Below are 12,461 nucleotides of genomic sequence, written 5' to 3'. Positions count from 1 at the left end.
ATATATATATATATATATATATATACATACATACACACACACACACACACACACACACACACACACACACACACACACGCAACAAATGACCAGCTGAGAGTACCTCAGAGTGTAAATGCTGCATGTCTGGCCGTAGGTTCTCCACAGCATCACAGAGGTGAATGAGAACTCGTCTGTCCACGGCCTCATTGTGCAGCTGCCCTTAGATTCGAACCACAAGATGGACACGGAGAAGGTCACCAACGCAGTGGCCCCAGAGAAGGACGTCGACGGGTAGGTACAGACATGAGCAAAAGATCAGGGTTCTCCCTTCTAACGTTTGCTCATTCGTGCTTCTTTTCTTTCTTTGAGTCTGGTTAAAAGAAGAAAAAAACTCTTGGATAATTTAAACAGCTTGAATTTGCAATGTTCACTGTGTTCTGATGCATTTACAGACTGACCAGTATCAATGCAGGGAAGTTGTCACGTGGGGACCTGGGCGACTGCTTCATCCCCTGCACACCAAACGGCTGCATGGAGTTGATCAGACAGACTGGTAAAGGCAACATTTAACACCCCAAAACATTAAATGCTAAGTAAAAAAACATTTGTGCTGGGAAAACCACATAAAATTGAAGAAGACCAGAATAAACTGATTGATCTACTTGTTCTCTACAGGTGTTTCTGTGGCAGGAAAGAGAGCAGTAGTGATTGGTCGCAGTAAGATTGTGGGCGCACCGATGCACGACCTGCTGCTGTGGAACCACGCCACCGTCACCACCTGCCACTCCAAAACCGCTGATCTGCCTGGAGAGGTACAACACTACCCCCCCCACCTGACCCAGCAATATAGTTTCAGGAGTGTACTCCCATCAGCCATTATGTGTCCCCAGACCAATACACACAGGGAACTGCAAATCTCAGCTGCAATCGTGTGGCATAAACAATAACCACATTCTGAAACTTTCTGTGATATCGTAAAATAATTGTCCACCATGCCTAGCAACATTTTTACTCGTGCTACTCCCTTATTCATGAAACGGTCACTTATTTCCATGGCTGTCTTTGTCCAGGTGAGCAAAGCAGACATCCTGGTTGTCGGCATCGGGAAAGCAGAGATGGTGAAAGGAGAGTGGATCAAGAAGGGAGCAGTGGTTATCGACTGTGGCATCAACCACATTCCAGGTTTGACTCTGCGTTGCTGAGGCTTTTCAGTCTGCTTTAGTCATGGCATTCTGGAGTTTAATTAGTTTAGGGCTGTCCCAAATGATACTTTTTTAAACAACTAATCTAGCAATAAGGTTTACGATTAATTTGAATTTTTTTCCGATAAGGTTTAAAATCTCTTTTCCTCAGGTTTTCTTTTTATTAAAATTATTATTAAAACACACTGCACCGTTCAAGTAAAATTAATTTGTAGTGCAACCTGAAGCCAGCTGCGGGCTATCAATCCAACAACAAAATAAACTCACTTTCAGAAGGAATAAAATGAAAGTGACATTTTTTTCTCCATGTGTATATGTTGAAGAAACGGTTAGGCATTGCTGTGGAGAAATGTGAGCTTGTCTACGTGCTCTGCAGGTTCTTTGATGTTTTTACCACCTTTTTATGATCTTAGCTGTAGCACTTTGAGATTTGCTCCAAACGTAAAGTGCATTACAAATAAAATCTATTATTATTGTTATTATTGCGTAGATAATCGCACATACTTGGGAGTAAAGCTTAGATCGGGCCTAAAAAATCTAGCCCAAGGACTCCTAAGATATCTGAAACAATCTGGCCTGACTGCGCAATTATCGTAGACAGTGCTACATATGGGAGACAAGATTTTAGCACAGTTTGCCTTAGGCTCAAGTCAGTGGAGGACATATACCCAGCGCTGTTGCTGGAGGCAGCAATGTTGTTTTGGGATTTCTATGCGTTGATAAAAATTATTTGTGTTGACACATTTACGTAACTGATATTAGTTATTCAGAGGGATAAGTGGCATTTACCTCAAAGTTTCTCTCTGTGTCTTTTAGATGAGACTAAAGCAAGTGGGAAGCGTGTGGTGGGTGATGTCCACTACGCCTCAGCCAAGGAGCAGGCCGGCTTCATCACTCCTGTGCCCGGTGGTGTGGGACCCATGACTGTGGCCATGTTGATGGCGGTAAGGTCCATCGGAAGAATGAAATCCTCAAATAAAATCTATGTTGGCAGTAATTGACATCTTGTAATTTTCAATGCTAGCATACTTACGTGAAAACACAGTATAAAATGCTAACAATTTACACTCTTTATCCAGAGGAGGAAATAGCGATGAATTCTTTCTTTTGCGCCATGTACCCTAGATGTTTAAAAAAATCACTGTAAGCGTGTATGTGTGTTTTTAGAACACAGTGTTGAGTGCAAAGCGTTTCCTGGAGAGCCACCAAACAGGGAAGTGGAACATTTCTTACCCCAAACTCAACCTGCAAAAGCCTGTGCCAAGGTTTGTCTCCTTATTTCCCCCTTCTCGCTGTCATGTGCTCTGTTAACTTTGTCCCTGAAAGATTTGGTAAATTTAATAATCCACACGCAAGAAGAGTTTAATTGGTTAAATGGGTTCAATTCTTTGCCTCACGTTAAAAGCTGTCTGACTGGGCTCGTTGTCTCAGTCCTCAGCCAATTCCTCCTCTGATTGGATGAAAAATTTATTTTGTGTGTTGTCTTTATAACTCCCAACAGCGACATTTTGATTTCTCGCTCTTGCGTGCCCAAGCCTATCGACTGTCTGGCAAGAGAGGTGGGCCTGCTGTCAGATGAGGTGGAGCTTTATGGCAAGACTAAGGCCAAGGTCCAGCTGAGTATCATCAAACGCCTGCAGGCCCAGCCAGACGGCAAATATGTGGTGGTCACCGGGTATGCAGCAGAATTTTAAATTCTGAATTGTTAACTCCGGACCCTGCTATTGAATATGTTCCATGCTAATGAGCTTTTCTGTCTGCAGCATTACACCCACCCCTCTGGGTGAAGGAAAGAGCACCACCACCATCGGCCTGGTCCAGGCCCTGGGAGCCCACATAAAGCTCAATGCGTTTGCTTGTGTCCGACAGCCTTCTCAAGGACCCACATTTGGCATCAAAGGTGAGCTTTGAAATAATGTACACTCAGTTAAAGGTTGCACAGCTTTACAATCTGTTGAAATGTACATTTTTCCGAGTCCTATACTTGTGTGTGTGTAATATATCTGTGGTTTTGTCTTCTGTTTGCAGGCGGTGCTGCAGGAGGTGGATATTCTCAAGTCATTCCAATGGAAGAGGTACTACATTGCTGTTTCAAGTTAGAAACTAGGCAGCTAGAAATACTAAAGGAAAATTTGCATTAATTAACGAGTCTGTTAATTTTAGTTCAACCTCCATCTTACCGGCGACATCCACGCCATCACAGCTGCCAACAACTTGGTTGCTGCTGCCATCGATGCTCGCATCTTCCACGAGTCTACACAAACTGACAAGGTAGGTACTCTATTTTTTCAGTGCTATACAAGAAAATACACTTTTTGTAAAGAAATGGATAATGGCAGTTATCTTTCTCTCTGTATGCACCCTCAGGCTCTGTATAATCGCTTGGTCCCGCTCAATGGAAAAGAAAGGAAGTTCTCCCCCATCCAGATCAACAGACTGAAGGTAAGTATTGTGCCACTGACTTGTAGGTTTTGACAAATTCCAGAGAATGGCATGCTTCTCACACATACGTTTTCTGTATTTGTTTAGAAACTGGGCATAGAAAAGACAGATCCCTCCACTCTGACAGAAGAAGAGATTACCCGCTTTGCCCGCCTGGACATGGACCCAAGCTCTGTCACCTGGCAGAGAGGTATGAAGTCTTTTAATCCTCATGACATTATATTGTCATTAAATCTGCCATATTTATTTTTAGCAATTGTGAGTGTATTGGTCATTGCGTGTCAATTTAGTGTTGGATACCAATGATCGGTTCCTGAGGAAGATCACGATCGGACAGTCACCAACTGAAAAGGGATACACGAGAGAGGTAAAGACATGAGATCCACAAAGTTTCTGTTAGACAGTTTCTTTGGCTCCACCCAGTGGTTTTGTGGGTAGCAATGCAACACACCCCATTTGAAAATGAATTCAATTTGTCTCCCTGTCCTCCAGGCCCAGTTCGACATCACCGTGGCCAGTGAAATCATGGCGGTGCTTGCCCTCACCACCAGCCTGCAGGACATGCGTCAGCGCCTGGCCAAGATGATCGTGGCCACCAGCCGCGACGGACAGCCCATCACCACCGAGGACCTGGTCAGTGGTCTGGACTCTCCTCTATGACGGGACATTTTGTATAGGTATTGTGGAAGCAAGGCTCCTATAATGAATGATTGTTTTTCTTTATAGGGCGTGAGTGGTGCTCTAGCTGTGCTAATGAAAGATGCCATCAAACCAAACCTGATGCAGACCTTGGAGGTGTGTGAAAACACACATGCTAACTTGTATAGTTGCACTGAAAAGAACTTTTACAAGCTAAAATAGTTGCCTTGAGTTATGGGTTTTGTATCATGTGAGTCATCTGAATCCACAGGGAAACCCAGTGTTTGTCCATGCCGGCCCGTTTGCCAACATCGCCCATGGCAACTCCTCTATTCTGGCTGATAAAATAGCTTTGAAGCTGGTTGGGCCCGAGGGCTTTGTAGGTAAGTGGAGCTAAGAAAATGGCTTTATGCAGGGGTGTTTCTAGGACTTGAGGAGGTTTGGGGCTTAGCCCGGACCCATTTAAACAAACTTAATGCAATACAAAACATCGATTGGCTTGCCCAGCTTGTTAATAACCGGTGTATGTTCATTTTAGCTGCCCAGTTTGTAGCTGTTAGTTAGATGGCACCGACATTTGGCCTATTCATAACTGGCCTGGCAACCCAAAGGCCAAGGTTTTATTTCCAGATGTGTGCGCGGGCTTATGATCCAAGGGTCTGGGGGTCCTCATTTAGTTTCCTGCATTCAGGTGAATTTTTATGCACCTATTTCTACCTTTTTATGAATTGATTTATTCTAGAAATATAAACATAGGGGACAGTTCCAAATGCAAAAACATAATGAAATATTTTGCAGTAAGTCTCTTAGGTATTCTGTATTGCTTTCAACTATTTAGTCTCATGTAGATTGATTTTTCTACTTTTGTCTGAGTCAGCACACATGTAGGCCTAATTTACTCACGCATTTCCCACCTGTTTTGCATCACTTGTTGAGGACGTAATCTTGAAAGTGCATATGACAATTATTCCCCTCAATGATACATTAATTCATTTTAATGAATTAATGAAGCCCTTGACAGTAATATTTTAGATGTGTTTGAGCAAGAATTCTGCTCCTCCTCATAAGTTCAAAATGTAGAAAAATAAAGTAAAAATAGGCTATTAAAAGAATACAGTTACTATATTTCAGAATTGAATACCTGCACCATAGTCTGCTGTGCATTAGCTTACGTGATTGCTCTGCTGATACGGTAGATCTTAGACCTTCTGACAGACTCAGGGCCTTGATTGAAACTGGAGGTGGAAAACTGAAACTACGGCAGAAACACATGGAGCACAAACGCGTCACACCTGCCGTAGCGTGCCAACAGCAGAGCGCGCCTATAATAAACCTAAAGCTACACAGACCGCGAAAGCCGAGCGGCTCATCTCTATTTTTACAGAGAGAGTGGACCCTAAAGCGGCCCCCAGGTCTGCTTCATTAGTTTTCATCAACTTTTCAAAATACACTTACTTCTACATTCAGGGTCTGAAGCCCCGGCAAAATTTATGCTAGTATGTTTTCCTCGATATTGACTTCTTTTTGGCCTTGATCTGGTACTGGAGAGCAGTAGCACTGTTGGAGTAGCAGATATAGTAGCTACAGTACACTTTTGTGATTCTGTTACTGTTCTCTTGGTCTCACAACCTCCCATTTGCGCCCAACAGTGACTGAGGCAGGCTTTGGTGCTGACATTGGCATGGAGAAGTTCTTCAACATCAAGTGTCGCTCCTCAGGCCTGAGACCCCACGTGGTGGTGCTGGTGGCCACCGTCCGAGCCCTCAAGATGCACGGAGGAGGACCAACAGTGAGTTTGCTTGAGTTTGCGGCAGCACCCCAATAAGAAGAAAATTACCTAATTTATTTCTAACTTAATCTGAAATAAACAAAATCATTTTTGCTTTGACATTTCTATGTAATTTTACATGATGGTTGAACAGCATCCACACAGTCAGAATGAATATTTCCTTTGTTCACCCTCAATCAGTGGACCTCACAGTGCAGCAACTCATTCAAATTCAAATGTCTTCCTTCACACAATTGTTAGCTTCTTAAAAATACTGAAGGAAACACTTCAAATAGTCTCTGCTGTATTATATTTGGTTAAGTTCCTTCTTGTATTTTTAAATTAAGTAAAACATTTTACTTTTTGTTTAGGTCACTGCTGGGATGCCACTGCCTAAGGAATACATTGAGGAGGTAACATATAACAGAACTCCACCAAAATGGGATCTTTATTTAAAGTTTTCTGTCGATGAGCTGTACATTACTATTGGGTATCTCACAAGCTAATTTAAAAGTGTGTTTTTGTGAACCCGCATGTAGAACCTTGATCTGCTGGAGAAGGGCTGCAGCAACATGAGGAAGCAGATAGAGAATGCACAGCACTTCGGCGTGCCAGTGGTGGTGGCTGTCAATGCTTTCAAGTAAGTGGTGGATGGCGACACAGTTGCCACAACAGATACAAAGAACTAGTTCTCTAACACACTGTGCAGTATTTAGCTGCTGAAGAGCCAGATTTCTTTTCTAAGGAGACCAATAATTGAGAGAAACAGAAATTGAATATTGGACTTACATTTATCAGGAGGCTTTAGGTGAGGGTGAAATATGTCACTGTTGTTTTTACAGCTTGTTGCGCTGCCCCAAGGGGGTCAAGTCAATTAATGCATCTTTAAAGCAGGATCCAGAGACTGTAAATCTATTTCTTTTGTTCAATTATTTTCTTTAAAAATAATGTGTTAGGTTTGACAGGGTCAATAAAAGCAACGGTAAGTGTTACCCTTGCTCAAGGCAGAACTGTCCTCATGGTCAGTAAGGAGATTAAATGATAAATAGTGACACAAATGTAATGTAGTTCAGACATTTTTTGTGTGTGTTCCTGTCTATTTCCCCACCTTGTTTTTGGATGGCATCGTCTGTGTCTGTTCTATAGTGCTCTTTGTTGTTCTGATCTATCCTGCAGGACAGACACCGAGGCTGAGCTGGACCTGGTCTGCAGGGTGGCCAAAGCTGCCGGAGCCTTCGACGCCGTGCGCTGCTCCCACTGGGCTGAAGGTGGAGCCGGTGCGGTAGCCTTGGGTCAGGCGGTCCAGAGGGCCTCAGAGGCCCCTAGCAAATTCCAATTCCTCTATGATTTGGAGGTATGGGCCATCACATCTTGTTTTTTTTCCAAAATAGTCGAGGTTATAAATGTGAATGAATTTGCCCAAGAAAAAGTGCATGTTATTATGTTTGTTTGGTTTAAAGGGAAATAAAGATGTCAGCCATACTTAAGTAAAAAATAATGTTTTCACGCACAAGAAATGCCCTCTTGCATATGTACCAAGTCTCAATGAAAATACTTAAAAAGAGTTTGAAAATGTATCCCGTATTTATGCCCTACCCTCAATCATGCAGTAAAAATATGCAAATTTTGTCTGGTTGGCATTAGTAGGCCAACATATTGATAAGTTGTATTATGTTATGTTTCTCTCCAGCTCCCTATTGCTGATAAGATTCGAATAATCGCCCAGAAGATCTACGGAGCAGATGATATTGAGCTTCTCCCAGAGGCTCAACACAAGGTGGAGCTGTACACCAAACAGGTCAGCATCTGTAGTCTATTTGTTTTCTTTCCTCTGTCTTGTCACGCCTGCATGTTGTCAGTGGAAATGATCCTAACTGGATGGAGAATGCTTGATTAGGCCTTTTGTTAAAAGATCTAATACCTTTTCTCCCCTCAGGGTTTTAGCAACCTGCCAATCTGCATGGCGAAGACTCACCTGTCGCTCTCTCACGAGGCAGACAGGAAGGGTGTGCCCACAGGGTTCATCCTGCCAATCAGAGACATCCGAGCCAGTGTGGGCTCTGGCTTTCTGTTCCCACTGGTCGGCACGGTAAGCTTTCGTCAAACAATGCCTTTTTTTGTAATGTTTTGTCGCAGGTTCATGCCTGGGAGATGTTAGGGTGTGACTATTACCTGCTCTGCTCGTACGCACCATCAAACCACATCCCAATGTAACCCGATGTTCTACATTTTTCTGTCTTTTATATGACGTAATATCCTATCAATAAAAACATGGCGGGACTTTTAGCAGTCCAATGTCTCAATCTTTTAATTCAAATACATCACATGTTGTCAGTGCTTATAATGATCTTCATCTAAAATCAAATGGCTCAAACCATTCATGTCCCTGAAAGGATGACCTCATACACTCTGGAAGTGTAAGACAACACTGTGTGTAATGTGTCAACAACTTTGTTTGCTGAAGGTTCACCTGCTACTGGGAAATAGCAAGCCAGGTATCCTAACCAGGGATGCAACTAACAATTATTTTCATTATCACTACTACTACTACTACTACTACTACTACTACTACTACTACTACTCCTCCTCACCGGAAAATGTAATTATTTAATATATGAAACCTTTTTTTAAATATCAAAGTTTGCCACTATTTCCCGGACTACAACAACTTGGCTTAATGTCATGTTTTATCGAACCCATTTTGCAGTTATTTACATTTTTAAGTGAAACTGCCAATTCTCGCATCGTAAATGCTAAATCTAGCAAATATTTGACTAAAAAATAAATAACTGACTTATATAGAAAAACTTACTGATTAATCACTTAGTAAAAAATGTTGTTTCTGATTATCTGGCTCTCTCACTAAATGCATTTTTATGCACACTTTCAATTTGTGCAAAACAAACATTTTACAAATGCCGGAAAGGGGTGTGTGGGGGGTGTGGGTGTGTGATTTTTGACAGTGTCTATCATAAAAACTGCATTCTCTTGCTGTTTCTCCTAGATGCCCACGATCCCGGGTCTGCCCACTAGGCCTTGTTTCTATGACATTGACCTGGACCCTGAGACTGAACAGGTCAACGGGCTCTTCTAAAGCACATAGTAAGGAAGGTAGTTAAGACCTACAGATACCAAACCCACACTGCAGTTGGCAGACACTGAGCCTTAAATGTGATGGACTAATAACTGGAGCGCCATGAGCTTGTTGCTGGAGTTGTTTTGGTTTGTTGTTTTTCACTCAGTCACTGACATCTGTAAATAATTGATTTGCTTTGCCTTGAAGGCTGCGGGATGGGTAATTCTAGACACCTAATTAATCACAGAACAGTTTATTCCCCTGAGATTGTCAGTCTGTGATATACTGTTTGCAAGAGGGTAGTGTCCTATTGACAATTCTTTCAGTTACATTGCTCGCTGCACATAAACAAGCCCGTTTGTATTTGACATCCCAGAACCCCCAACGACAATAATAAGCCAAGGCTCTTAATTGGCAGATTTGGATTCTTGTTTAAACTACTTGTGTATATTTTGTGTGCACTACGCGAGGGGCATACCCTCCAGGCCATTGTCTTTAACAATTTTTGTCTGTCTTTCAGATACATACATTTCTTAAGATGCAAAAAAAACAAAAACTTTTTGAGAAATCTTGTGACTGTTGTCCTTTTTTGTCCTGTATTCTAATTAATATTTCTAACATTGATAGAGAAAACCGATGTTGTAAATCATTTCAACAGTTTTCAACTGTCAGAAAAGATAAAAAATAAAGTGTCCTTGATGGAAAGCCCACGCATCAACCTTTTTTTTTTGATTGTATTTATCAAATACATATTGCATGTAGAAAATATAATTTGTTTTGCAATCAATATTAGTTCAGTTATTCCCTCAAACCAGGATTAATAATTCTATTTAGAATATCTGCCTCTGAGCTTGTACATTTTTTTTTTTAAATGTCCGCTTACATACGAGAAATGTAGAAAACTAGAGACTTTTTGTTCTTTTTGTGTATATATAGGTTTATAGAACTTAATCTTATCAGTATATATTCTGTTGGTGCCACAGACAAGTCAGTTTATGTTATGTTTTGTCATTTTTCAGTATAAGATATCAAACTGACTTTTACTGCATTTTATTTTGCCACAGGATTTTGTCATAGCTGAAATATTTATAACAAACCTACATCATCATATTTCTCTGCAAAACGATTTTCCTGCATAGATATCAGTTAGCTATTAGTGTTTACCACCCTCAAATTATAGAGAAGTTCATATGCATCCATTTGGATGAATGTGTTAAAGTTAGTCTGCCAGTGACATTTTATTTATGTTAAACAACTGACCAGTCTTGCTTTTTTTCTGGATTAGTTTATTAGATATTATGTATTGAATTCTTTACAATCATTATCACAGAATGTCAACTCAAGGAGTTCATCATTTAGCAGGACCATGCCCACGACCATGCCCATGTCCATGACCATGCGCATGTCCTTGACCTTGACCTTGGCCTTTCCCTTTCTTTTCTGGATTAGCCGCGTCACCTTTTCCATGCTCTTTTTTGTGTTCTTCCCCCTGTAAACAACGAAAAGAACGATGATTGATACATTTTCTTAAAACACAGAGAGATAAATGGCTGAATGGTTTTAATTTAAAAAAACAACTCTTACCTTTCCACACTTTTCTTTTCCTTCCTGCAAAAGAAAATGGGAAATTAACACAAGTGCTACAAAATCAGTGAATCAGCCAGCGGGACAATCCAGTATAAGGCACACATTCGGAAGATGAAAGATGTCTTACTCCGGCTGCGTCACATCCTTGCCCCTCGGGCACCTTGACGTTCTCGTCCTCCTAGGAGAGAAAAGAAGCTTTTTAAGTACACATGTTTTCATGCTGTTAGTCACAGACCTAAAACACTGTAAGGAAATAAACTCACCTTTTGGCAGCCTGTGATTGAAAGACAAAAAAACAAAGTCAAAATTGCAAATCAAAAGTTATACATTAATTAATAGCAGTTGCAAGTGAGCAGTTGGTTAAAAAACATTTTGAATGCAGTCTTTGTGGAATTTGAGCCAATGCTGCCTTTCAAAAAACATGTTAATGATCTTATTGCACCACAGAATGAATTCATTCTCATCAGCTCATTGGAAATGGTATTTATCTATTGTTTAAATTGTCTGTGACTGAAATGCTTTCACTCATTTGTGTGAAGTATTTTAATTCCTGGAAACCAAGATTCTGCCACACCCACACCTTTTGACAAAAAGTTTTACTTTTAATAACTTTTCATCTTTAAGGTTACGGGATGGCACACACCAAATTTGAAGTCAGTCAAATGAGTTTGTATGTAGCAGTTAAAGTGTAGCACTTTGACTTTAGGCCTACTTCCTGTTGCCACTAGGGGCTGCTGTGACTTTGAGCCAATCACGACCTGTAGATGTTGTCAGGGTTGACACTTATGAACCCTGAAAAGGTTTTGAGCACAATGTACACTCAAGTCACACCCACTTTTAGTTCCCAACGGCCAGGCCTCATGGTCAAATTTTTTTAAGAACCTTTTACCCTTTAAGGTCTTAAGACCAAATTTGAAGTTGATCGGATGAAATCTCTAGGAGGAGTTTATTAAAGTAAGACACGTGGAATTGGGCAAAAAACGTGTGTGTATATATATATATATATATATATATATAAATATATGCACACTTAAGTTTGTAGAAACAAACATGTCAGCAAACCTGAAAAATCTAACATGTAAGCTACTGGATAAAGAGTTGATATTGAAAACACAGAGTTGTTTTTATCATTTTTACTATCATTTTTATGTGCTTATATACAGAAGTGCCAGGTATGTGCACAAACATAATATGCCTATCTATATTTATCTCCACAGAAAACTAGCACTCTTAAAAAAAAGAAAAATTAATCAAAGAGACGTACCTTCACTCATATTGTCTTGTCTTGTTAAGTGCAGTAGAAAGTTTTTTCCTGAATAGAAATAAAATGAAGGAGAACCAGTGAGTTACCTAGCAGTCATTATGGATAAGCAAGATTCTGCTATTTCATTAAATACCTGGTGTAGAAACCCTATCGATCTGTGTCTGATGTGTGTGTTCAGTGTATTTATGAAGAGGTGTATGAGGTGACGGATATGGGTGTGTTAGTGCTGTGTTCTAAAATGTGATAGTTACAGAACAGGTTAGACTTGGGTTTGGCCCTAGAAAATAACTGACAGGGTTTTTTCTCTCTGAGAGTCTAGTTCCACCTCAAAATGTAGTTATTTTCACAGACACTTTAGAGCAGGGGCGTAGCCTGAGAGAAACAGAACTGGCCCAACGTTAACATTACAGGCCAGCTTTTTTTTCTACTCTGAATCATCAAACCTGTTCCTCACTTTGCACAACTAAAGTCCCAATAATCGTGAATGTAAACTATGATATA

General features: G+C 40.7%; 1 protein-coding gene across 1 annotated transcript in view; it reads left to right on the top strand.

Moving 5' to 3' along the window:
- The window catches only part of mthfd1b (methylenetetrahydrofolate dehydrogenase (NADP+ dependent) 1b), a 12,854-nt gene extending 3,073 nt beyond the window's left edge, over positions 1-9,781 (top strand). The window contains exons 5-27 of the mRNA XM_034857839.1: positions 137-273; positions 435-535; positions 658-794; positions 1,053-1,164; positions 2,001-2,128; positions 2,352-2,449; positions 2,686-2,859; positions 2,948-3,084; positions 3,213-3,259; positions 3,348-3,455; positions 3,552-3,626; positions 3,714-3,816; positions 3,917-3,993; positions 4,119-4,259; positions 4,353-4,421; positions 4,537-4,648; positions 5,915-6,054; positions 6,405-6,446; positions 6,573-6,673; positions 7,210-7,387; positions 7,724-7,831; positions 7,970-8,122; positions 9,038-9,781. Of these exons, the coding sequence (XP_034713730.1) occupies positions 137-273; positions 435-535; positions 658-794; positions 1,053-1,164; positions 2,001-2,128; positions 2,352-2,449; positions 2,686-2,859; positions 2,948-3,084; positions 3,213-3,259; positions 3,348-3,455; positions 3,552-3,626; positions 3,714-3,816; positions 3,917-3,993; positions 4,119-4,259; positions 4,353-4,421; positions 4,537-4,648; positions 5,915-6,054; positions 6,405-6,446; positions 6,573-6,673; positions 7,210-7,387; positions 7,724-7,831; positions 7,970-8,122; positions 9,038-9,127 (2,568 nt within the window). The 3' untranslated portion in view covers positions 9,128-9,781. The remainder of the gene's footprint in view (positions 1-136; positions 274-434; positions 536-657; positions 795-1,052; positions 1,165-2,000; positions 2,129-2,351; positions 2,450-2,685; positions 2,860-2,947; positions 3,085-3,212; positions 3,260-3,347; positions 3,456-3,551; positions 3,627-3,713; positions 3,817-3,916; positions 3,994-4,118; positions 4,260-4,352; positions 4,422-4,536; positions 4,649-5,914; positions 6,055-6,404; positions 6,447-6,572; positions 6,674-7,209; positions 7,388-7,723; positions 7,832-7,969; positions 8,123-9,037) is intronic.
- Positions 9,782-12,461: the final 2,680 nt, after the last annotated feature.

Source organism: Etheostoma cragini, chromosome 20 (assembly GCF_013103735.1).
Source record: "Etheostoma cragini isolate CJK2018 chromosome 20, CSU_Ecrag_1.0, whole genome shotgun sequence".
NCBI classification, from domain to species: Eukaryota; Metazoa; Chordata; class Actinopteri; order Perciformes; family Percidae; genus Etheostoma; species Etheostoma cragini.
Note: the sequence above shows the minus strand (reverse complement) of the source record. Positions and strands in the feature narration are given on the sequence as shown.